Source organism: Chenopodium album, chromosome 23 (assembly GCF_948465745.1).
Source record: "Chenopodium album chromosome 23, dcCheAlbu1.1, whole genome shotgun sequence".
In the NCBI taxonomy this organism is placed as follows: domain Eukaryota; kingdom Viridiplantae; phylum Streptophyta; class Magnoliopsida; order Caryophyllales; family Amaranthaceae; genus Chenopodium; species Chenopodium album.
Genome location: NC_137856.1, coordinates 37,964,921 through 37,990,317, shown reverse-complemented (window position 1 = coordinate 37,990,317; position 25,397 = coordinate 37,964,921). Strand labels below are relative to the sequence as shown.

General features: G+C 34.7%; 3 protein-coding genes and 1 pseudogene across 3 annotated transcripts; 1 reads left to right on the top strand and 3 right to left on the bottom strand.

Annotated features, from left to right (window-relative positions):
• Positions 1-6,215: 6,215 nt before the first annotated feature.
• LOC145608977 (uncharacterized) lies at positions 6,216-10,123 on the top strand. The gene is made up of 4 exons (XM_081664553.1): positions 6,216-6,414; positions 8,343-8,590; positions 9,470-9,677; positions 9,796-10,123. Exons 1-4 carry the CDS (start codon positions 6,232-6,234, stop codon positions 9,925-9,927), a joined length of 771 nt encoding a protein of 256 aa, XP_081520679.1. The 5' UTR covers positions 6,216-6,231; the 3' UTR covers positions 9,928-10,123.
• A 1,681-nt stretch (positions 10,124-11,804) lies between these two features.
• On the bottom strand, positions 11,805-13,543 carry LOC145608619 (peroxidase 66-like). Its single transcript, XM_081664233.1, has 3 exons — positions 13,163-13,543; positions 12,748-12,936; positions 11,805-12,629 (listed from the first exon to the last, which is right to left on the bottom strand). The coding sequence occupies exons 1-3, from the start codon at positions 13,379-13,381 to the stop codon at positions 12,066-12,068; spliced, it is 972 nt and encodes a 323-aa protein (XP_081520359.1). The 5' UTR covers positions 13,382-13,543; the 3' UTR covers positions 11,805-12,065.
• A 2,315-nt stretch (positions 13,544-15,858) lies between these two features.
• LOC145608393 (peroxidase 66-like) lies at positions 15,859-17,350 on the bottom strand. Its single transcript, XM_081664004.1, has 3 exons — positions 16,981-17,350; positions 16,689-16,877; positions 15,859-16,568 (listed from the first exon to the last, which is right to left on the bottom strand). The coding sequence occupies exons 1-3, from the start codon at positions 17,188-17,190 to the stop codon at positions 16,005-16,007; spliced, it is 963 nt and encodes a 320-aa protein (XP_081520130.1). The 5' UTR covers positions 17,191-17,350; the 3' UTR covers positions 15,859-16,004.
• Positions 17,351-23,689: 6,339 nt separating this feature from the next.
• LOC145607579 (peroxidase 66 pseudogene) lies at positions 23,690-25,080 on the bottom strand (annotated as a pseudogene).
• Between the last annotated feature and the right edge of the window lie 317 nt (positions 25,081-25,397).

Here is a 25,397-nt window from a genome sequence, read left to right as displayed (position 1 = left end):
TTTATTTTATTGCGAAAAAAGTGAGAATGAAATTAGACATATACAAGAATCACATATTTTATGTAGTTTGCTAGCAATGCGATGTGTAAACTATATCCACAAACAAGCTAAGATAGAATCTGATAGATCAATTGACTGTAGCCCACATAACGAATATCATATCGTACGTTTTGGAGGCATACGCCGAGCGCCAAACCAAGAATCTCATAATGATCTTTTAAAAGGATCTAATTGATTCAAGACATATTTTAACACATCAAATTTTAAGCAATCGCCAAACACACATTTCTAACATAACTACATAAGCACATCATAAATACATTGATAAACATCAAAGTAAGCAAGGGCCCAAAAACAACTAACTCCACTTGCGAAATACAGCATAGACACCTATAAAAATCTGTCGGTATTTTGGTACTAGTTAGTTGCTAGTCTTGCTACGCTGTGGAATTTGTTACGTCGTATTAGTACTACTCCTAGTCCTTGCACACATAATATTCATGCAGGTTTTATTTTGTTACGAGTAATAATCTGCAGCATATTTATTTTGGAGAAATATACATGAATAATTCTATGCATATGGCCCGCTAGCCGCTACTAAACAACGTAAACTGTCCAAATTGTTTATTGATGGGTCCAATTCATCTTTATTTAATGGTCCTCAACTTAAATAATATTCCAATTTTTTCCCCCAAGTTACAAACTTTACCATCCCTTTCACTTATGACATTACATGGTATATTGCAGGCTTGAAAACGAACGCAAATACCATATTAATAAACACGTAAAATAACAGTTATTATAAAATTTATTCGCAAACAAATTGTAAAGATCGAGTTGGAATGACAACATATATACACATGATCCAGTATGGTACGTCGTACTGATTAAAGTGTACAAGATCTTTCACTAAATTTTTGGTAGTTTCCATAATTTCTATGGTGTGGTCTTGTGTATGACCTGTTTCATTAACATATGTGAGTAAAAATTATTTTTAATGAGTGTTCTATCTAGCTTTTGTACGAAGAGGTCAAGAGGTAGTAAGCAATATTCGTTTCTTAAGGTCTAGTCAAATTTTGTTAAAGTTGATTTACCATTACTAACTAATTTCTACCACTATACAGATTAAATACCATTATTATTCAATTTTATTATTCTTCAAAAATCATTTATTTATTCTTCTAAAATCATTTATTTATTCTTCTAATATATTATAATAATATTATTGTAATTGATTACACCTTTCTATAAACTAGATAGGAGTTTATGAGTACATATATCTTATACTATGTGGTTCCGTACTAACTATTGCATGCTAAAAAGTTACACCAAAGGTACTCTTGTAGGCCATGGATGGCATGTGAACTATTTATACATCGTAGTGTATATATATTTGCTGCATATATAACTTCATTTGGACCCAAATAATGCAAGGATTAAATAAGACTGTAGTTTCTAGAAAGGAAATCAGAAAGGTGCTTTCATCAGTGTTTCTATAAGGCTGAGATGATAGATTGATGAACACACCAATACATAATACACAGAAACTTGGGGTAGAACAAAGCAATAAAACATTCCAAATTACATTGTTTCTTTTAAAAGATTTCAGTTTGAATCACTATGGCATATTTGCGACCAAATTCAAATAGCATCCATATAATTTTTTTTTGTCGTAGCTGATAATCTAATTAAGTACGAAGTAACTAGCTTATAATTAATGGACTCATATTTTCAAGATAGGATCACTACAAAGTACTGTGTACATATCGGCATGTACATTACTACGTGTATGACATGATGGTATTAATGATGTATCACTATGTATGTGTGGTGTACTTGTGTGCCTTAGGTGTGGTGTATATCTGTCAAACTCATACAATTGAGAATTATTATTGAAATTGTTTTAGATTCTGTTTGGGTCCAATTTAGTCCAATTGGACCTAGTCCATAAATGATTCAATTTAAAACCCAAGGTCAAAGGTTCAACTCTCCACTCATGCTAAGGTCAAGGTCAGTCAGGCCCACCTCTCTGAGTTATGCAAAGGTATAAAAGCCATCAATTGTACAACTTTACATTCATTCACATATAGCCTCAAGCAATTAATTTTCTTGCATAGCTATTTCTCTCTACACATTGCACTGACTTTAGCATCGGAGGGGCCTTTCTCGGCACAACCCCCGAGGCTAGTTTACGTATGTTTGCTGTGCAAAAAACCCTCGGCCCAACATTACTTAGACCGAGCCCAATCTTCACCACCTCTCAGGATCTTTGGCAAGGTCCCATTGTTTTCACCCGAAACAGATTCAATTCTATAACTTAAGTCGTAGCAAGCAAATTAAAAAACTTGACTCACTTGATAAGGCTCTTACATTCTTTGAGACAACTAATAAAAAGTGACATGTACATATCGTAGTATCCTAATTCATTAATCAAACTCGAGCGAGTTCATTGTACCAATACTCTGACTCAAAAACCGCAATTACTATGTCCTTTTTTTCATGTATACATGCACCTTTACTAATTTTCGACCAGCAAAGGCCATGCATTAGAAACAAAAAAGTGGATCAAAAGTGAAAAGAAGAAAAATAAAGCAACACAAAAAAAAATCAGATTCCGAACAGTAGTTAAAATTACATACTTTTGAGAAGATTTCTTTCTTCACCAAAAGAGGACGACAAACCAACACCAAAAAAACTGAAAATGTTAAACTTTATTACTTACATATTCACGTACAATAACACTTTTTATTCACTCATTGATTTAGTTGGTTATTATAACAGTTGTTAAGTTATTTTTGGTGCAACGGCTAGATTTTTAACATGACATCAGATTATTAGATTCTAAAGTTATAATATTAACGCTCAAAACATTGAAGATTCCTCTCAACATGTACGAGTATGATATTCCTGACCCTCTTCACTAAAATCAAGGCCCCTTCAACACTGACAACCCTCAGCTAGAGAGAGAAAGAGAGGAGAGAGAAACAAATATGGAACTGTTTCAAATTTGAAGTTATAGGAAAGAATAAATTATTGAAAAGAATACCATAATGTTTAAAAGGATAATGTCTCAGTTTGACTAAAGAATGATTAAAAAAATTAGTGCAGTGTATATATGATTTAGGAGTTATAAATACAATAAGATAGACGGGATTTGATAATTGATCGTTTCAAGTTATATTCTCACTTTTTTTTTTTTTTTTTTTTTGACAGATATATTCTCGATCACATTCTTACTCCTTTAGTTATTTTATATACTACGTATATATATTTTTTTATTAAGTGCAGTTTAATCGACATATAGTTTTAGATTATTTGATTGGTTTTTGTATAAATATAATAAGTAAGGTGGTTATGGTTTTGTTGTAAGAAATAAGATCGATAGTGAAGTTTGTTAATTAAGTTTAATTTATTAAGAATTAGGTTATGTAAGAGTATTAACATTTTTAAAGTATAAACGAATAAGAATGACTTGGGTTCTATGTGAGAATGAAGTGGATTTTTGTTGTGTGTGTGCGTGTGTGTGTTTAGAGAGTTACATGGATAGGTGATGATGAGGGAAGAGATATATAATGTAAAAAATGGAATAATTTGCCAAACACGGAATTTTGAAAAAAAAGTTGTAATACATAAAAAAAACTTAGCGAGTAATTAATTTTTTAACCAAACAAATCTAGTTGACATTATGTCCTCCATGCATGTGCGTGGAATTTGATCATTTCTCGGTCTGACTTACATTATCAAATATATTCTTAATACTCTTTTTTTTTGAAGGAAAATATATTTGTTAGAGGGCCAACTCAACCAAAAGCTTAAGCTGATGGTTGAGGCCCAAGAATATGTTTTATACTCTATCACGCCCCTCACACGAGAGCTCGTTGGGCTAGAAGTGTGTATGCAGCATGAGTCCTCCTCATACCCTGCGCTTAATATTTCACTTGAAAGTGGGGGTGGATGAGATTCAAACCCGTGACCTTTATGTCACGCTGGCTTTGATTCCATGTTAGAGGGCCAACTCAACCAAAAGCTTAAACTGATGGTTGAGGCCCGGGAATATGTTTTATACACTATCAATATTCTTAATATTCTAAGCTAGTTAATACTTTATATAGCATCTATGCATGATAAAAACCGAGTAACGGACCATACATTATAGTTAAGGTTGATCATTACAAATAATAGAATAATATGGGGAAGATGACAAGATTAGGAGCGTGTGTTTGAAACATAGGCTACAGAAAAATAAGAAACAAAATTATTATTATTCGTCAAAATTATTATTATCATTATCATGTATGGGTCGACTATATGGTCATATATATGGGAGTCATTATTGAGGTGAAGAAAGCTACTCGTAAGTAATTAAAAAAAAAAAAAGTAAGAAGAAGAAGTGAATAGGTGAATTGAATAATGTTCGTCAGTTGTCGCAATTATTTTCATTCTGAATATTATGCATGTTCCATTTATTGTTTTCATTTCATTCTAAAATTTGTTGCTACAACTACTGTTAAACTGTCCATAGAATATAACGTGTCTTTTGAAACGTGACAATATTATCGTTACTTCAACTTGTACTGATATACTACTGTTAAGTGTATTGTTGCAATTTGTCTTTTGATTGGAAATAATTTACCTATAATGAAAATATATATATTTCAAACGTTTACAATTTATAGTTTTATGTTAACTAGAAAGTATATATCAACATAAGTTGTATCCGAGTATGATCTTATTTATTGTACGGAGTAGTTGATTTGATAGCAAATTTGTGTTACTCGTAATAATATTAACATCCGTGTTTTCTCAATCCAATTTATTATTATAAATATTATATTATTTATGATTAAGGAAAATGATCAAGCTAGGGGCTGTTAGGAAATAGATGAGGATAGATTTGAATTAGGTTAGGTGTTTGATATGCGCGGAACATAGACAACAATATAATATATAAAATGTAAATTTGAGAAATAAATTAAAATAGAAAGTAGATGAGATGAATACACAGATATACGTGATTCGGTCAACATGACCTACGTCCACGGGGTAAGGGATAGTACTTTCTTATTATTTTCATGGGGGATAAACAAGAGAGATACACTCGTCAAAAAAAAAAAAAAAAAAAAAAAAAAAAAAAAAAAAAAAACAAGAGAGATACAACATTCTCTATCTCACAAAATCTCTCAACAATGGAGTTACATAACGGCTTAAATTGGCTAGGCTAACTAATCAATATTTAACACTTTTAATTGTCCACCCAACAGCATATAACATAAAGAAACCCTAAATTATTCCCCAAGGAATATCATTAGTAGGCATCATAAATAAAACCGAAAATAGGAAGCAAAAAACGTCTTCATTCGACTAGGCATGGGCGTGCTATACAGGGCATGTCCGTGACCCTTCCCCAGCTTCGACAGTCTTTCGTAAAACGGTCATAACTCTCTCGTTTCTTATCAAAATAGGGTATATGACCTATCGTTGGAAATCTCTTGAAACAAGCTATCACCTCCAACTTGAATCACCTCATGATCACTTTTGGATTGAGAGATATGTGCGTTTGGAGTTGACCCCTTTGCCATTGTACTAGATTTCAAGTCATATTTAACAATAGCCCTAGAGTTTGCATGTAAGAAGCTTAAAAAGGATAAATTAAGAATAACTAATCATTAGTTTTGCCGACCAATGCGTATTTTAATCATAAATTTTCAAATTAATAGCATTTTTTAGAACTGCTTTTAAAGTTTATATGCAACCCTAAATAGTGATTTATATCTATTGGAGAAAATAAAATACCCCAAAACATCGCATGAGAAAGAATATCACTTGAGATGGGCATGGGTTGAGCAAGCACGAGAAAAGGGCCTAAAACGACTCAAGCTTTAAGCTTATCACAAGTCTGACACGACACGAGAGACATGATGATATAGCACGAGCACGACGGGCATGTCAGCACAGTTAATATTTTTTTAAACAAATTAATCAATAAATTTTTTCTATAAAAAGGGTTTGCTGGCACAACACAAAATAAACTATTTCTTCCTAATTTAGACACAACGTGTTAGGTTAAAGTACGAAGTGCGTTGACACAACACATGTACCTACAAGTTCCATGGCACGGTTCATGCCCATACTTCGTATTAGAGAGGCCCAGACCAATTTCCCTAACACTAAAGCAATGTTCGGATTCAGTCAAAATACGAGTTGGCCCAGATTTTTGCAAAGGTCCAAATCATGGAAGAGCTGATTCGACATGGCAAATTAGAGGACAGAGAGAAAAAGAGAGAGAGAGTTGGGGAAAGCAAAGTGCAAGAGGAAGAAAACTGGAGAATGGGAGATCAAAAGGTGGAATTCCCAGTTATCAAACCTAAGCACAAACTCCAATTCAATTTTCTCAAAGGAAACGATCTTATTACTGTAATTATCTTTCTTCCACTCTTTCTTTGCAATTTATTTTTTGTCAACTTAATGTGCTTGTTGAATTTTTGCTGAATATATATTATACTACTCGTAAGTATTATATGTTGAAATTGGTGTTAATTTTAATGCATATTTGATAATAACATTGGGATTTATTGTATTTGGTTGCAAATTACTTGTATTTCTTGGTTGCATATTTCTGGGGTTGTGCTAAAATGTAGTGTTTTATTAATTTTTTTGGGGAATTTGCCTTATCAAATTTGGGGATTTCCCAATTTGATGGGTTAAAACAAAAAGACTGTGAAAGGTGTTTTTACATGTTAATTGTTTTTGTATTTGAGGGGGTGATCAGGGGATTATGTTACTATGTTGGAGGTGAAAGTAGTAGTCTTTTTGGGCTTAAGTCATACGTCGTATATTTTATTGATCAAATTAGTGATTCAATCATAAATTTTCTGTTTAAAGATGCTCATAGACCGCTCAACATTCGGAAAGAGGTAAAATGCTGTTTTTGTGAGGATGGTATGAAACTAGGGTAAGTTCTTCATAGTAATATCTTAGAAGGGTAAGGAATGAACAAAGACATCCATGTATTATAATATGTGCTAAAAAATGCTAAGTATGAGATTGGGACAAGTAACAAAGCCAAAGTGTTGGGATGTTGAATGGTGCAAGGGGGCGTGTGGCATGTGGACAAGACATGTGCACCCAAGGACAAGGCATACAAAGAGAGATTTTTGTCATTTGAGGGTATGTCTTCTTTGCCTTAAGACATGATAATTAAGGATGAATGAGATGGTTCTGGGCACTTCGAAGGCCCTTTGGGAACCCTGGAAGTACGTTGATGCATACTCTCGCATGGTGAAAAAATGATGTACGGAAGCCAAATTTAAAGGCTATAATACACGAAATCGGAGCAATTTAGGAGGTGTCCGGACAAAGTGTAAAAAAATCACGGAATACTATGGGATGCATCCACCCGATTTAGGCCCATATACGACCATTAGTCGGCTACATAAAGGTTTTACGAAAACCGGTATATTGGATGCTTAAAGGCAAATTGAATAGTTCCACCCACCTAATTGAATTCTCGGAGGGTATTGGGGTCTATAGGAAGCATCTTGGCATTTATTTTTTCCGAGTGAAAAAAATTCAAAAATTGGTCAAAACTGAAGGCTATATAATTCACGCTTTTGAGCAATTTCGGAGATTTCGAGACCCGGTGTAGAAAAATCTCGAGATACTAGGGAATACGTCCCGGGGTTATATAATGTCGTTTGGAACCCTATATGATCATTATATGTTGTCATAAATGTCTCTGGTAGCCTTGAGTTTATGAATTCGATGCAAGTTGTAAACGGGTAACTTGACAGTTTTAAGGCATATTGGATGGTTTCACCCACCCATATGGACTCCAGGGGTGTATTAGGGTCCTTGGGAAGCATCTCGACAACTTTTTTTTCTGAGTCCAAAAAAGTGAAAAATTGTCCATAATTGAATAATACACGATTTTGGGTCAATTTTTGACATATTTTCAAAAAATTAACTAAATGTGTGGGGTGAATTTTGGGGTCATATAAGGTGGTTTGAATCCATAAAGCACCTATAAAGATGTCTAAAAGTACCAAAAATGAATCGTGTTTCTATATTGAAATTTTGAAATATAATGATGTCATATAAGTATAATGATGCCTATTAATCTATAATAATACAATGTTGGATGTCTTTGTTCATGAAGTAATGATTTATGTATGTAAATTGCCATGATGGTTGAATTTGCTATATTTACAGATGTTGTTTTATTGGTATTACTATTGGTAATTTGGTGTTGCACATGTTAGAAATTAAACTATTAGAAGGGTGAGAATTGAACAATTATAGGTGGGCATATGTCTTATATCTGAAATCTCATTTAAGATGTTCAGGTACCAAATTTTTTCACGCCTTTTGAGTCTGAGGCATTTGTCAAAGCTGCAGAGTCACTTGGTTTTGTGCACCAAGGGAGTCTTGGGCCAGCTAAAGGTGAAGCTTATAGAGACAATGACCGGGTCTCTGTGAATGATCCTCAACTTGCTGGCATAATTTGGGAGTCAGGTCTTAACAAATTGTTTAGAGATATTAAAATACGCGGGAAAGCTGCTGTCGGGCTTAATCCAAACATCAGATTCTACAGGTTTGTTGGCTGTTTGGTTTGTAATTATTGTATCCATGGCATCATTCATCTATTACCATTCTTTTCAGGGTATGTGTAAACTTTTCTTAATCGCTGAGACTTGGCTCTGAGATACATTGATGTATGTGATAGGTCGAGCTGTAACTTATAATCAACTTGCAGCTCTATTATTGTGAAATTGTCACAATAAAGGTTTGTCTATTTACAATTTATTGACCCTATGAACAAAAAATTGATTTTGCCTCTGGAAAATGTCATTTGTAGATCTGCCACTTCAAATTTTATTGATGAGTTGTCTGAGATCCCTTGTCCATAAACTCTCCATCCCTGCTTTTCTCAATCCACTTTTTTCACCTTCTATCATACTTTCTAGGGCATGGGTGGTCCGCTTGATGATTGCAAAATGTTTTCCTCTTGATGATTGCAAAATGTTTTTCTCAATCGATGAGACCTGGCCTTAAGATAATTTCTTGTATGAGATAGGTCCGCTTGATGATTGCAAAATGTTTTCCAGTATTATATTTTAATTCCTAACTTACAATTTTATCACTGTTGAATTATGACATTAATGACATGTTTGTTTAATACTCATTTACCCCATGAATGAGAAGTTGTTATTGCCTTTGGGGGATGTCATTTGCAGTTTTGCTACGTTAAATCATACGAAGTATTGATGAGCTATCTGAGAGCCCTTGCCCATGGATTTTTTAGTTTCTCCTGTTTTCCTTGCCTTCGTTTTTTACTGGGGATGGTGGCAGTGTGGTTTATGTTTTGTCACTGACTCTAGCTGTATATGATTTTGGAACTTATGTAATAAGCTCTTGGGATTCATCAAGTGAATGTGATTCTGAATTTGAAATTGGTCTCTTGGTTTTGCAGATACAAGGTTGGTCAGCGTTTCGGGCGTCATATTGATGAAAGTGTTGATCTTGGTGATGGAAAGCACACACACTATACGCTGTTAATATACCTTAGTGGCAGTTCTCAATCCAAAAGCAAAAGTGATGTCAAGAGCCTAGGTAACACAGATCCCTTAGTTGGAGGTGAAACAGTATTTTATGGTTCAAGAAGCAAAGTGGTGGCTGAGGTGTGCTCTATTTTCCACCTTTTCTGACTTCTATGTGTTATTTTTCTCTAAGAGAAGTAATCTTATTGCTGTGAATCTTTGATAGTATATATGGCTAACTAAAAGGCTTCATATGCAGGTGGCTCCTGCAGAGGGGATGGCACTCGTTCATATTCATGGTGACAAGTGTATGTTGCATGAAGCTCGGAATGTAACCAAAGGGGTCAAGTATGTTTTTCGTTCAGATGTAGTTTTTGCTTGGTCGAGCTAAGCATCATCCTTATTTTACTATCACACAATGCCAGAGCCATTTATTGCCTTCTGCATTTATCGTCACTATTTTACAATCACATAATGCCAAGGCTAGCTATTACCTGCTGCATTTCATTCTTATATATGATCTGCAATGTATATGGTGATGATGTAAAATTTTTATCCCGTGTTATTAATTGTGAATTTTGGTTGACATCAATTCTCAATATTATAGGGAAAAAGATCTCTGTGTGTGAGTGTGTGTGTGTGTGTTTTTTTTTTTTTTTGACACAAGATCTCTGTGTTATTTGAGGTATAATATGCTAGGAATTAGCTCAGGTCAGAAAGATTAGGGAGAGTTTAAGAAGATGATTAAGCAGAATATAAGCTAAGTAACGGATATTTGTATTGAAGATCAATGTAATCTAACAATACAATTACTCTTCATTCGAGAGGAAGAGTAGCTCTCCAAAACTAAGCCAAGCTTAACAATATTTTCCGCATGATTATTAACCCTCCTAATGAGTCCTATTTATAGAAAACTCTCATAACAAACTCTAACTTATTCCTCAAGACACTACTAATAGGCTATGACTAATGTGCCCCTCCCTCCAATACTGATTCCTTGCATAATACAGATAAGGATATTCCTAATTGAAGTAGCATCAAGAACTGTTCTGAGCTCAAAGCACCCCTGTATTGGAAGATCCAAATGATTTTCTTGTAATACCTTTTCTTCTTGTACTTACTAATTTGGGCACAAAATTCAATTCAGTCCTTACAGCTTCCCAATATATGAGGCTTTGTTGCATTTCCTCCTGTTGTGACAAAACCTATCATCCCTAAGCTCTCTGTTCGTTAGAAATTTAGCTGGTTAGAAACAAGCAATAGCATTATGTACCAATTTGGGATTTTGTGACTTGTGAGAATGTAATTTTTCCCAACATAATTGTGGTTTAAATAGTAGATTACTAGAGTGTGATGTCTCAAGGTAACCCGTATGAAATTTGGTGTTGAGGGAACAAAAATGAAGAAATTGTTCTTGAAAAGGTTTGATTCATCATGACAATTATTCCTAGAAGGTGTTATTACGAACTGAAAGGAAAGAAGAGAAAGAGGAAGTAGAAGCTTCAAGAGGTAACATATTATTGCTTAAAAAGCTTGAGAGGGTTTTGCATTGTAGAGCTGTAGGTCATGCTTCCTGCCATATTCTGGCTGGGTGGTTGCCTGATATGGTTGTATTGATGAGTTGTTATTATAGATATGTCTCAAGTTCTTAGTGTTAATAAAAACTAAGTATATTCAAGGTCTTAGTTCAGAATGTACGGGAAGACAGAATTGGATGCTATTAATCCTATTACAGAGCAGTTTTTGCCAACAACAATTACCCTAATACCGTTAAAAGCATCTTGTTTTAGAGAAGGGGGTTGAATGAGCTTAGTCTTTCCCTGCAATATTGGAGTAGTTTCCAATCAACTCTTGATCAGAGATAGTGCTTTTTCACTGGAAGAATGAGGCATAATCTATTTAACAAGTCATGTCATTATAGTGCATTATTGATAAAGGTCTACAGTGAATCTTTGAGCCTCATTGTTAATGGACTATATAGATGGTGGATTTAGCTAAGTATACTAAATTCAAGGCATGGGAATTTGGAGTTCTAGTAGCATAATAGGTGCTACTGTATAAATTTGAGCAGATGAGTTCATTCATAATATCAAGCCAGCAAGTATTGTTGGCATTGGGCATGGGTTCATACGTTTGATTAGTTTCAACTCATGATCCGGGGTAGAGAGGATATATTGGTGTATTAGTGCTTTTGACTGCCTGCCTGTGTAACTTGGGATATGTAAGTTTGTAAAGTTCATTGGTTTTCTTTCTATGGAAATGGCTTAGTTGATGGATGCTGAATGATCCTGCTTCTTGTGTATTGTGCATTCAAGTTTATTTTTGGAGTTTTTCCCTTTTAAGATATTTCCAGATAAACTTAATTAATTTTGCCTGAGTATATGAAAATAGTAAATTTGTATTATGATAGTCAGAGTACACAAACATAAAACTCTCACATTATTACATCTCTCTACAATACAAGAAATGGCTTATTTCCTCTCTTAAAAGTTTCTCCCTTTGATGTACACATGAATCCTTTATCAACACTCAATTTATTCTTCGGCAGTTTAGTCGCACTTCTCCTTCTTCAATAACCCCCACATTTCCAAGCTTTATCATTGAGGCTGCAAACTCTCTGAAGAACAAGTTTTGGTCTTTGGCGAATGCCTCAATCATTGGGCGAGTCCTCTGATCATCATACATGACTTGGTCTGTATTAAAAATAGCCTTTCTAGCGATGATCTGTTTGTAGTAGTTATTATCGAATCGTGATGCAGTTGAATCTAAGAACTGCCCTGCATCACCATTGTTGTTTGGTCTTGGACACTTTTTCTTGAGTAAGCTGGCAAATTCGGAGTTCATGCTAGGATCAGTTTCATGTACTGTGCTGAAATTATGGACACGAGCAACAAAGGAAGAACAGTGTGAGAAGCCAAGAGTGTGGGCACCGGATAGAGCGACCAGATCCTTAATGCCTAATCCTCTTTTAGCAAAGGTCTGAATTAGTTGATTCGCATTCAAAAATGGGGGTGGAAGATTTGTAGTATCACTGGCTTTTGACACTCTTCCATCTTTTCTTCCTTTGAGTACACTCCAGTAAGGTCCTCCAGTCTTAGAAATAGAAATTCAGAGTTAGACAATGAATAAGTGCCGTAAAAAAAGTGAAGATTCATTGAGTATGCAACTATGTATCATAGAATGAAAGACTGATGCGAATGGCAATACTTACCATAGTGACAACATCTCTGGCAGCCATAGCTATTATGTCCGCGCATGAAACTGTGTGTGGACATGCCTTCTCAAGCTTAGCCTTTGCATCGTCAATGACATAGAATGATCGGACTGAGATGTTTGGTGGACCATCCTTCTCTGCTTTGTTCCCAGGAGTCGAGTCCAATAAAATTGATGCATCACATCCCTAGCATGATTCAATATCTTAGTTAATGTATAAAAGAATATAAAGCAGCCTAGATTGGTTAGGTTGATTATGTATATAGACTGTTTGCATTGCCCAATGCTCCCTGTAACCCACTTCCAAATGCCACATAAGTTTAGAATTTTAGATATTATTCAGAAGGAAAAAAAAACTATTTGGTGCATGCTTTCATGTGTATTCTTTCATGGATTAGTGGAAAGATTCTTACCCTGATGAAGCAGTCATGGAAGAACATGCGAAGGAGGCGAGCTGGGGATTTGGGATCATATATAGAAGCATTACGAACTGTCTGTGCAACAATAGACTCAGCCTGTGGACATGTTTGATCGTAATAGTGAGTATCGAGTGCTGCTTGACAGCTGAAAACTGCAATGGAGAGAAGTAATAAGGCTGAAAGGAAGAGGTTTTTGGTGTCTTGAGCCGCCATTTCGTACTTTCGAGGTAAGTGAAAGTGTTGATACTTGTAAGCAGGCTTGATATGATGGAAATACCATAGACTTAGAGCTCTATTTATAGTTAATGTAGCACAGTGTTAGAACAAAATTTGGAGATAATAGAGGACTGCGCTTTCAAGGCACTCATTGGACTCAAAATTCCTTTGAAACCACCTGTTCTTACTGTACTTTTAAGATCAAGTATTCCTTTTAATTTTATATGTGATATTAGAAGATTTCATGCTGTGTTATTTTCAAGTTTTTATCTAATCAGAAACGTGATTGTGAATGAAACTAACAGTACCAACAGCTGAAACTAAACACCCTCTTCTTTTCTAGATTGTTGGCTCAAATTCTAAGTCCTAATTTATATTATAAGTTTTTCTAATCATAGCATTCATGCATAAACATTAATTATATTTTCTCGAATTAGCATAAAATTGTGAATTTAAGATAAATTAAACCTGAATTGCGATGTAGTGTGTTTATTATGCATTTTTATGAATTTATTTGCGTGCATTGCCTTTTATCCTTGGAATTCAAATGCCTTTTGAGAGAATTTTAAATTATTGGATACTTCGATTTTAACCTCTAAATCAATGTCTCATTTGTTGATTCATATAATTGCATCTCATGTATATCTATTAGAGTTTTTCTTAGAGCTAACTAACTTTTTTGAGTTCTATGTGTTAATATTGTTGGTTTTGATTAATCAATAGTCAAACTTTTTAAACTTTTATTTAAACTCTAAGAAATGAGCCCAAAGTGTTGGTTCTTACTGATCTATCAGGTCTGTTAAAGGACTACGGTTGGTGACCCTTAAAGTAGACGTACATGTATTTTTGTACTGCATGTGTTAAGCAATGTCATTCCAACTGTATGATTGCTCAGTCAACATACCATTTATTCTCCTCTGTTCTGAATTAGACCAGTTAGTTATATTTGCATATTGTATGGATTAGAATGTAATCAGTAACCATTATTATGATAGAAAAATTTACTCGTACTTGTTTAAGGATTTCAATCCAATAGTAAAATATGTGACTAGTAATTTCAGACATACATAGTGGTATTAAAACTTACTCCGTATTCTTTAAAACAGTAGGACCCACAAAGATTTCAGGATTTGTACTTATGCTACCGGATGTAATAAGCGATAAGCAGCTGTTCTGTTGAACACTTGATGGTTTTACTAAATTTCTGGTTATGCTACCAGATATTGTAATTAAGCAATAATTCAAGCTGTTTATTTGACTGTACGTATGGATCAAAACCTTACTTTGTAGAGGTTGGGGTAGGCTCTGTAAGGAGACGAAGTGTCATTTGATGCTGGAAATTAAAGTTCGTATATGGAGTACTACCTCTGTTTCATAATATTCTTAACATATTATGTTATATTTCATTTCAGGCAAATATTTTTATCACCTTATCTTTCTCACCCACAAAAGTTACACATTTCTACTTATTTACTTGTTTCTTACTTTATCTACCGTTTTCTTACATAATAGCTCTTATTTTATCCATCTTTTTTTTATGCCCACCCATTCTTAATTAACATGTATAAGGTTGGCAATGGATCGGGTACTCGGGTAGGCACAAGTCCAAAAGCACGCCTAGGATTGGCAAGACTCAAACCATATTGACATATTGTATAGTATATATAGTGGCCACGTCTGGGGGGCTAGCCTTGGCATGGGTGGCTTGCCCATTTAATACTATGCGCGTATCACATAACACATGCACGTGAAATATTTAAAATATTCATGCCCATTTAATAGCCTTGGCATCGGTTCATACTTGATCTTTTATTTGAAAAGCAAAAGATGCATCCATTTTATATGCATCATGTACAGTACGCGCGATTTCTCATTTTGCTGTTTAACTATAACATTAATGGTTTCTTTTGGGTCACATTATGTCATTCATTAAGGATTTGGATGTAATTTTACCCTCTTTTAGTACTAACAAGTAACAAATGAATTTATTTATTATTATTTTTTTTGCGGAAAAATGAATTTTCATTTACTTGTATTATATTATTGATGGTAATTACATTTCGTAGTATTGGGTCAAAAAAACCAAAAAAAAAAAAAAAAAACATGTCGTAGTAAAGAAAATATTTTTGGTAGTAGAGCTGTCAATACTAACAATGATCCTGTATTTTTTTATTATTTATTAAGTTGACTTGTCCATTCTCCAATGATTTTGGAGATTTTGTGAAATTTTTAATTTTTAATCTTTTTAAGAATAATACTTCGTATAACTTGTAGATTATCTCAAGAATTCATTTTCCTGCTTTTGCTAAAAATCTTCAATGCCCATACATAAAATCAATTAATTTTACCAAGAAATAATGAATGTACCAATTCAGAAAATCAATAGTAAGAAAATAATAACACACACTCCATTTTGTTGAGTATACAAACATATAAAAAAAATCTTTACAGTATAAAATCTTTCAAGAACATGATGAACAAATTAGTTATATATGGCTTATTTTTTCCTTCTCACTCAAACATTATTACATTAGAAATGTCTTCTTTTCTCTTCCACACTCTCTTGGAATCGCTTTCGTCTCTTCCATGTGTGTTTATGTACACAATTTGGTTCCGGAACTTAGTTTGGTTTTCGGCAGTTGAGTCTCACTTCTCCTACTTCATTAACCCCAACATTTCCAAGCTTTATCATTGAGGCAGCAAACTCTCTGAAGAACATGTTTTGGTCTTTGGCGAATGCTTCAATAATCGGTCTAGTCCTTTGATCGTTGTACATGGCTTGGTCTGATATGAAAACACCCTTTCCTGCAATGATTTGTTTGAAGTAGTCATTATCAAATTGTGATGCAGTTGAATCCAAGAATTGTCCTGCATCGCCGTTGTTGTTTGAGCTTGGACACTTGTTCTTGAGTAAGCTAGCAAATTCGGTGTTCATGCTAGGATCAGTTGCGTGTAATGTGCTGAAATTGTGAACGCGAGCTACAAAGGAAGAACAATGTGAGAAGCCTAGAGTATGTCCACCAGATAGAGTAACCAAATCTTTTATGCTCAATCCTCTGCTAGCGAAGGCCTGAATTAGTGCTGTCGCGTTCAAGAATGGAGCTGGGAGATTGGCGGTATCATTAGCCATTGATACTCTTCCGTCTTTTCTACCTTTTAGTACGTTCCAGCTTGGTCCTCCAGTCTGAGGTAAAAAAATCGTAAATTAGAGAATTGATACGAGTATTAGAGATATGAGATATAATCAATATCAGTACGTATCATTTGCCTCGTGTGTATGGATGGATAAGAAGCAAGAACTTACCATAGCGACAACATCTTTGGCAGCCATGGCGAGTACATCAGCACAAGAAACTGTGTGTGGACATGCCTTCTCAAGCTTGGCCTTAGCATCGTCGATTACATAGAATGCTCTAACTGAGACGTTAGGAGGCCCGTCCTTCTCTGCTTTGTTCTCAGGTGTTGAATCGAGTAAGACTGATGCATCACATCCCTAATACGATCCAATATTATTAGTTTTACTAACGCGTAATTACATTGTTCTAGACTTAGAATAATTATATAGTTAGAAGTATAATAGTTGAGAAGATGCTTACCCTAATGAAACAATCATGGAAGAACATACGGAGGATACGAGCTGGGACTTTGGGATCATATATGGAAGCATTGCGAACCGTTTGTGATACAATGAACTCGGCTTGTGGACATGATTGATCATAATAATGAGCATTGAGTGCTGCATGAGTGCGGCAAATTGCGAAGGAGAAGAGAACAAAGAAGAGGACTTTGGTTGATTGAGTAGCCATTTTCGTCGTCTTAATTAAGAGGATTGAAGAAATGTGTTGAAGGGATGCTTGGTGATGGAAATGCCTTAAACTTGGAGAAGTATTTATAGTTCTGTAAGTGAATGGATTGAGCTTTCAAGGCACTCATTGAACTTGAAAACCCTGGGAAAAATAAACCAACTCTTTAGTGTGCTTTAAGATCAAGTAATTCCCATTTAAACTTATGAGAAAATTTTAAGCCATGTACTTACTAGAAAACTTGAACTACTATTATTATGGTTGTGTTTTTGAAAAAGGTAGTCTTGAAAATTTGTGGTCTTCGATTTGTTATCGTACAACTGTCTATGGTTTTTGCTTATCGTATTGTATTTGTACTCGTAACTTTTTAACCCGTCAAAAACATATACTTCGTACTCCGTATTTCTTTTTGAAAAATTGCAAATAATATGGAGTAGTAACACAATTATTTGGATATTGATTTTTGTCTACCTTTAGCTACATCATAGTGCTTGACAATTGACATGGAGTACTATACAGCTCATTAAGTACATATTCGAGTCAGAAAACTATTGGCGCATAGGGCCTATGTGCCATTGAAACAAACAAGATGACATTTTTGTAAGTAATGGAAACGGTGATAGAAAATTTGATGGCAAAAAATATCACTATATGCCTAATGGCACTATATGCCTAATGGTACATCAAATGCGCTCCTATGTGTATGTGAAACACATAGGCTCTATATGCCTAGATGCACTCGAGTTGGAGTCGAGCAAATTTTATTTTTAGCGACTATATTAGCTTTATAAGGAGATGACATATACCTGTAATATGCAATTAATAATTTATTTTTCATTCTATTCATTGATATATCTCTTTTTTTTTTTTGGTTCATTTTTTGACAACACTTATATACGAAGTAGAGACGAATATGTACATGGTATAATCTATACGAATATTACTTATATAAGTAGTTGTAGAGACAAATTAGTTTATAGAATAACTAGTTACAATATTTGTTAGCTGCCTTAGCGAAATTATAGTCTTGAATCTTCATATTTTTGGATTAATTATCTAGTGCAATACCTTTTTTTTTTTTTTTTGGGTGGTGAGAGTGCAATACTCAATAAGTCAATATATATATATACATGAATTAAAATCATGATGAATTATTGATTATAAAAGTTGTTAATTATTAGGTTTTCCCCTATAATTTACTATCTCCTATAACCTTTTCTCTTCCTTCCTTTTAAGAGGGGTTGGCAATCATATACTCAATAAATACACTTTTTTCACCAAACATAAAGTTTAGTACTGTACATTCTATTGATAGAACTGAAAAAGAGTTGCTTAACCCTTGACTAATGAATACCAAACTTTTAAAGCTTTGAAATCCTTTTGAATGCAAGAAATATTACGTTAACTTAAGAATGTTATTAAAGGTAAGCCTATTGGTTCATACTTATCTATCAACTCGGATTTCTTGGAGTACGGTTGTTGGTGTAAGCTGTGGAGTACATTTCTCATTTAGTCATTTATACCTCTTGTACCTGTAATATACTTGTTATTCTTTTTTTTTTTTGGTTTCCTTTAATTATAAAACGAAAATTTTTATATATTTAATTTTGTGTTAAAATAAATAAATAAGGGTTTATAATTAGAGGGAGCTTCAAAGATCTGATTGCATTTGAACTTTTTAAGTCCTACTTTGAGCTCATACAATATGGTCAATATCATTGATTGTGTTCCTTGTTCTTTCAACGAAGGCACTACATGTATCAGTGTGTGATAGTTTAGTAAAAATTTATGTTGTTTTGTGCACATATATAGACCATGATCTCATGGAAGCTATTTCTAAGGCTATGAGTTGTGCGTGTGAGTATGAGAAAGACTTGAACTTTATGACCTAATGCATTATGAAACGTTAATTCTTAGACCAAATTATATCTAAAAGTTAGTAAGGTAGTCAAAGCACTAGTTATGCATAAGGCCATAAAGACTTGAACTTTTAGTATATGGTACACAAGAACAGTAATATTTTTTTAATTAGAATGGTACAGTACTAATTAGTTAATAGTCATGCATAAAGTCACAAACTAATACGGAGTACGTAATAAGAAACATTAATAAGTACCATATCAAAAAATTAATCCTACAATGACGGTAAAATCACATGCACGTTTTTTTTTAGCCAAATAATCGCTTTGATCATTCATAGAGACAAGTTAAACTAAACTTGTAATGCAAAGAGAGTGATATATAGGGCTGTGCAAAAAGTGGGTCTGGAACCGAACCGACCACGGACCGGTCCGGAACAAACCAGACCAAATATAATCGGTCCGGTCTTCGGTTTCGGAATATTATATTTCCGGGTTTCGGTCCGGTCCGGTCAAAACCCGAAAAAAGCCCAGACCGGACCGAAACCCATTTTACAGATTACGATGGGTTGCGTTAATTGCTAACAAAAACCCTTTGATTTAAAACGTTCTAGACTAATTCTAGGGGAATTAAACGTCAAAACATAACTGTTGAAAAAACCCTAAAACCTACAAACGTTAACCGCAATACTGATGAAAAACGCAACTTGTAAGTTTGCAGACCCATCATCACATCTTCCTAAATTTCTTTTATGATTGCTTCTCTGATTTTATGAGAGCTCTACTTTAAATGATGGTGAATCTGATGTAGTTTTTGTTTGATAATTAAAAAAGGTAATACTACTATATTATTACTAATACTTCAATACATATATTATCTCTTTGGAATTTTTTAATTTATATGTGTTTTCGTTTTCTTTTGCAGATTGATACTGATGATATGATGATGTTCAAGATTCTTGGAGGAGTTGGAGCAATTTCATAATTTCATTTTTATTGTCCTTATTGATGTTTTGGCTTTAATACGAATTGTAGTATATTTAACGTATACTTTTGGAATTGTGGATTTGTGATTTGACTTTTGAGTTATAAATGGGTACTATATGACTTAATGACTTGATTAATAATAATAAATATATGTGTAAATAGGCATTAGGCAAGCAGTAATGATTAATATGTTTATAATGTACAATACTCAAAGAATTAAAGGCTTAAAGGCCATAACAATAAGGTCCACATTAGAAAACTATTCAGAATCATCGATTATCGGTCCGGTCCGGGGTTTAACCCGGACCAATCGGTCCGGTTCAGTCTTGGATCGAACCGATTGGTCCAGTCTTCGGTCCCAGCTTTCCTAAAATTCGGTCTTCGGTCCGGTCCGGTTTTGGACCGATGCACAGCCCTAGTGATATATTAAGCGTTTTTTTTTTTTTTTTGAGAGAGAGTGAGTGATACATGGAGTTGTTAAGCTGATAACATACAATTTCTGCATTCTTCATTGCAAAAAGAAAAAAAAATTAAATAAATAAATAGGAGCTGAGAGTTTCAATTTTTTATTTTCATTTTCCCCTTTTCCTATCCAAAGGTAAGTGAGGTAGTCAAAGCTCTATAATTTGGTATAAGAATTAATGTTTCATAATGCCATTAAGTAATAAAGACTTGAACTTTTATATGGTATTCGTACTAATTAGTCAAATTATCACAAGGTCACAAATACTCCGCGCATTAATAAGTACTAGACCAACCACATTATAAAAAATTAGAAATAAAAAAGTCCTGTAATAATGGTTTCCAGGCACTATTTATGACTCCCAAAGCCCTTTGGGAACCCTTAGAAGTACTTGGATGCATAATCTCGCTAGGTGAAAAAATGATATACGGATGAAAAATATGAACACTATAATACACGGAATCGCGGCGGTTTAAGAGGTGTCGGGACCCGGTGTCGGAATTTCACGGAACATTACAGGATGCATCCCGGGGTCAAATAATATTGTTTCGACCCATATATGACCATTAACCGGCTACGTACACGTGAAAACTTATAGCCAATACAAGAGGCGTATACGAAAACGAGTAAATTGACCGTTTTAAGGAAAATTGGATGGTGCCACCCACCCAATTGGAGTCCCAGAGGTTATTAGGGACCATGGTAAACATCTCGGCAATTTTTATTTCCGAGCGAAAAAAGGTCAAAAGATTCCAAAATTGAAGGTCATTATTCACGCTTTTTGAAAAAAAATTTATGTTACAGGGCCCGGTGGCGAAAAGTCTTGAGACCCTAAGGGATACATCTTAGGGTCATATAATGTCGTTTGGAACCATATATGATCATTATATGTTGTCATAAACTTCCGTGGTAGGCTTAAGTTCACGAAATCGTTGCAAGTTTCGAACGAGTAAATTGATCGTTTTAAGGCAAATTGGATGGTTCCACCCACCCAATTGGACTCCCGCAAGGTATCAGGGACCATGGTAAACATCTCGGCAATTTTTATTTCCGGACGAAAAAAGGTCAAAAAATTCCAATATTGAAGGCTATTATCCACGCTTTTTGAGAAATTTTTTATGTTACGGGTTCCGGTGGCGAAAATTCTTAAGACCCTAAATGATACATCTTAGGGTCATATAATGCCGTTGGGAACCATATATGACCATAATATGTTGTCACAATTAAATGTCCGTGGTAGACTTGAGTTCACGAAATCGGTGCAAGTTTCGAACGAGTAAATTGACCGTTTTAAGGCAAATTGGATGGTTCCACCCACCCAATTGGACTCACGGAGGGTAATAGGGAGCATGGTAAACATCTCGGCAATTTTATTTCCGGGCGAAAAAAAGATCAAAAAATTCTAAAATTGAAGGCTATTATCCACGCTTTTTAAGAAATTTTTGATGTTATGGGGTCCGGTGGCGATAAGTGTTAAGACCCTAAGGGATACATCTTAGGGTCATATAAAGCTGTTTGGAACCATATATGACCATTATATGTTGTCATAAGTGTCCGTGGTAGGCTTGAGTTCACGAATCGGTGCAAGTTTCGAATGAGTAAATTGACAGTTTTAAGGCAAATTGGATGGTTTTACCCACCCAATTGGACTTCCGGAGGGTATTAGGGAGCATGGTAAACATCTCGGCAATTTTTATTTTCGGGCGAAAAAGGTCAAAAACTTCCAAAATTGAAGGCTATTATACACACTTTTTGAGGAATTATTGATGTTACGGGGCCCTGTGGCGACAAATCTTGAGACCCTAAAGGATAAATCTTAGCGTCATTTAATGCCGTTTGGAACCATATATGACCATTATATGTTGTCACAAATGTCCGTGGTAGGCTTGAGTTTACGAAATCGGTGCAAGTTTCGAACGAGTAAATTGACAGTTTTAAGGCAAATTGGTTGGTTCCACCCGTCAAATTGGACTTTTGGAGGGTATTAGGGAGCATGGTAAACATCTCGGCAATTTTTATTTCCGGCCGAAAAAAGGTCAAAAATTCCAAAATTGAAGGCTATTATACACGATTTTTGAGGAATTATTGATGTTACAGGGCCCGGTGGCAAAAAGTCTTGAGACCCTAAAGGTTAAATCTTAGGGTCATATAATGCCATTTGGAACCATATATGACCATTATATGTTGTCACAAATGTCCGTGGTAGGCTTGAGTTCACGAAATTGGTGCAAGTTTCGAACGAGTAAATTGACAGTTTTAAGGCAAATTGGATGGTTCCACCCACCCAATTGGACTACCGGAGGGTATTAGGGACCATGGTAAACATATCGATAATTTTTATTTCCGACCGAAAAAAAGGTCAAAAAATTCCAAAATTGAAGGCTATTTTCCACGCTTTTTGAGAAATTTTTGATGTTACGGGGTCCGGTGGCGAAAAGTCTTAAGACCCTAAGGGATACATCTTAGGGCCATATAATGCCGTTTGGAACCATATATGACCATTATATGTTGTCATAAATGTCCGGGGCAGGCTCGAGTTCACGAAATCGGTGCAAGTTTCGAACGAGTAAATTGACCGTTTTATGGCAAATTGGATGGTTCCACCCACCCAATTGGACTTCCGGAGGGTATTAGGGACCATGGTAAACACCTTTGCAATTTTTATTTTCGGCCGAAAAAAAGGTAAAGAAAATTCCAAAATTGAAGGCTATTATTCACGCCTTTTGAGGAATTTTGATGTTACGGGGCCCGGTGGCGAAAAGTCTTGAGATCTTAAGGGATACATCTTAGGGTCATATAATGCCGTTTGAAACATATATGACCATTATATGTTGTCATAAATATCCGTGGTAGGTTTGAGTTCACGAAATCGGTGCAAGTTTAATTTGACACGGGTAAATTAACTGTAACCTAAGCTTTGGAAATTCATAGAGACAAGCTCTTCTAATGCAAAGAGAGTGATACATGGAGTTGTTAAGCTGATTACATGCAATTTTTGCATTCTTAATTGCAAAAAGAAAAAAATTAAATATACTCGTACAAGCATGTAATAAAATCATACGTACTACAATTTAATTATAGTACTTAATCAATAATAACTAACCTCAACTAACAAATACATGACATAATTAGCAAACTCTTTCTCTCATCTCTTTCCCCTTCATTCTCGCTCTGCATGCATGCATGCATGAACTCAATTCACAAACCTGCACTTTTCTCTCACTTCTCCATGGTGATGATCATTTACACCGAGATTTCCGAGTTTTACCATGGAAGCTGCAAATTCTATAAAGAACAAGGCCTCATATCTGGCATATGACTCGACTAAAAACTTAGTCCTATAATCATTGTACAAAGCTTGATCCGTTGCAAGTACACCCTTTCGCGCTACTAATCTCTTGTAGTACTCATTGTCGAAGACTGATGAAGTTGAGTCCAAATAATACCCTGAATTATTATTGATCCTATTATGCTTATTAGCACACTTTTGTTTTAAGGTGTTGGCGAACATGATGTCCATGCTAGGATCCGTGTCAAAGTTGTCATCAAAACGATGTATTCGAGCTTTAAAGGAGGAACAATGAGAGAACCCTAGGGTATGTGCACCCGAAAGGGTTACCAAATCTTTAATGCCAAGGCCTTTTTTTGAGAATAATTTTATAAGTTTGGTTGCATCAAAAGATGGTGTTGGTAAGTCTAGCGTCTCATTTGCCCTTGATATTTTTCCATCCTTTCTCCCTTTCAACACATTCCAATATGGTCCTCCAGCCTAATAAAACCCAATAAGATCAAATTAAAATGTGACAATATTTTACTTACATAGAACACTAATATAAAGCCTTGCCTTCTAATGTAAAAACGTACCAAGTTGACTACATCTCTAGCTGCAATAGCAATGATATCAGCACAAGAGACGGTTTGAGGGCAAGCCTTTTCGAGCTTGGCTTTTGCTTTATCAATCACATAATATGCGCGGAGTGATATGTTTGGAGGGCCGTCTTTCTCTGCTAGGTTATCATCCGTGGAGTCTAATAGAACCGAAGCATCACATCCCTAGACAATTTTTTCAAGCATATAGAAAAATAAATTTAGAAGGATCACAAGCATATACATAGAAAAGACTAACTTATACATCACCATAGATGCATTTTACATCTAAAAAGAATATTTTTGCAATCATCTTTCTAGCTCGGAGTTTCCTAATCTATAATGTTTTGAAAACATACATTACTAAGCATCTAACAAGATCATATGTGACTATGCTTATCTGTAAATACGAGCAATGAAATTTTAGAGTATGTAGATAGTGCAAAAGTTGAAAAGTTGCAAGTACGTATAAGCTAGAAGACTATATAAAATACATACCCTAACGAAACAATCGTGGAAGAACATACGAAGGATGCGAGGAGGAACTTTGGAATCACTTGAGGTTGCCTTATGAACTACGTCTCTGATTATCTTCTCAGCATGGGGGCATGTTTGCTCATAGTAATGAATATCAAGTTGCTTTGCTTTCGTTTGAGCCACCAAAATTGAAAAAACAAAGAAAAAGAAGACAATGTTTTCATGTGATAGTTTCAACATAATTTGCTAGGTGTATGAATGGACTAACCTAGGGAATGAATTAGGAGCTTAAAAGGTGAAACTGTTGTAGTTGACGATGGAAATTTCATCATAAAGATGGGAGTGCTATTTATTTGGAGTGCTACTATATGCTATAAATGTCATACGACATAGTGTGTAATTATTTTGGCCAAAAATTCTTACTAAATAAGAATCTACTTGTAGTAGATAAAGTGTAGTTTAGAGTTACTCCTTTGAAGCAAATTGCAAAAACTAAAACCATTTGTTATGTGCTTTATTTATATCCAACTAGGGAGTACAAGTTTTGTTACCTACCA

Bases quoted from the DNA above. Each gene is read 5' to 3' on its own strand.
- LOC145608977 (XM_081664553.1), top strand. From the start codon at position 6,232: ATGGAAGAGCTGATTCGACATGGCAAATTAGAGGACAGAGAGAAAAAG. The intron at 6,415-8,342 runs GTAATTATCTTT...TAAGATGTTCAG, and splicing joins AAGGAAACGATCTTATTACT to GTACCAAATTTTTTCACGCC. The intron at 9,678-9,795 runs GTGTGCTCTATT...CTTCATATGCAG, and splicing joins GAAGCAAAGTGGTGGCTGAG to GTGGCTCCTGCAGAGGGGAT.
- LOC145608393 (XM_081664004.1), bottom strand. From the start codon at position 17,190: ATGGCTACTCAATCAACCAAAGTCCTCTTCTTTGTTCTCTTCTCCTTC. The intron at 16,878-16,980 runs GTAAGCATCTTC...GGATCGTATTAG, and splicing joins TCCATGATTGTTTCATTAGG to GGATGTGATGCATCAGTCTT. The intron at 16,569-16,688 runs GTAAGTTCTTGC...TTTTTACCTCAG, and splicing joins CCAAAGATGTTGTCGCTATG to ACTGGAGGACCAAGCTGGAA.
- LOC145608619 (XM_081664233.1), bottom strand. From the start codon at position 13,381: ATGGCGGCTCAAGACACCAAAAACCTCTTCCTTTCAGCCTTATTACTT. The intron at 12,937-13,162 runs GTAAGAATCTTT...GAATCATGCTAG, and splicing joins TCCATGACTGCTTCATCAGG to GGATGTGATGCATCAATTTT. The intron at 12,630-12,747 runs GTAAGTATTGCC...TCTATTTCTAAG, and splicing joins CCAGAGATGTTGTCACTATG to ACTGGAGGACCTTACTGGAG.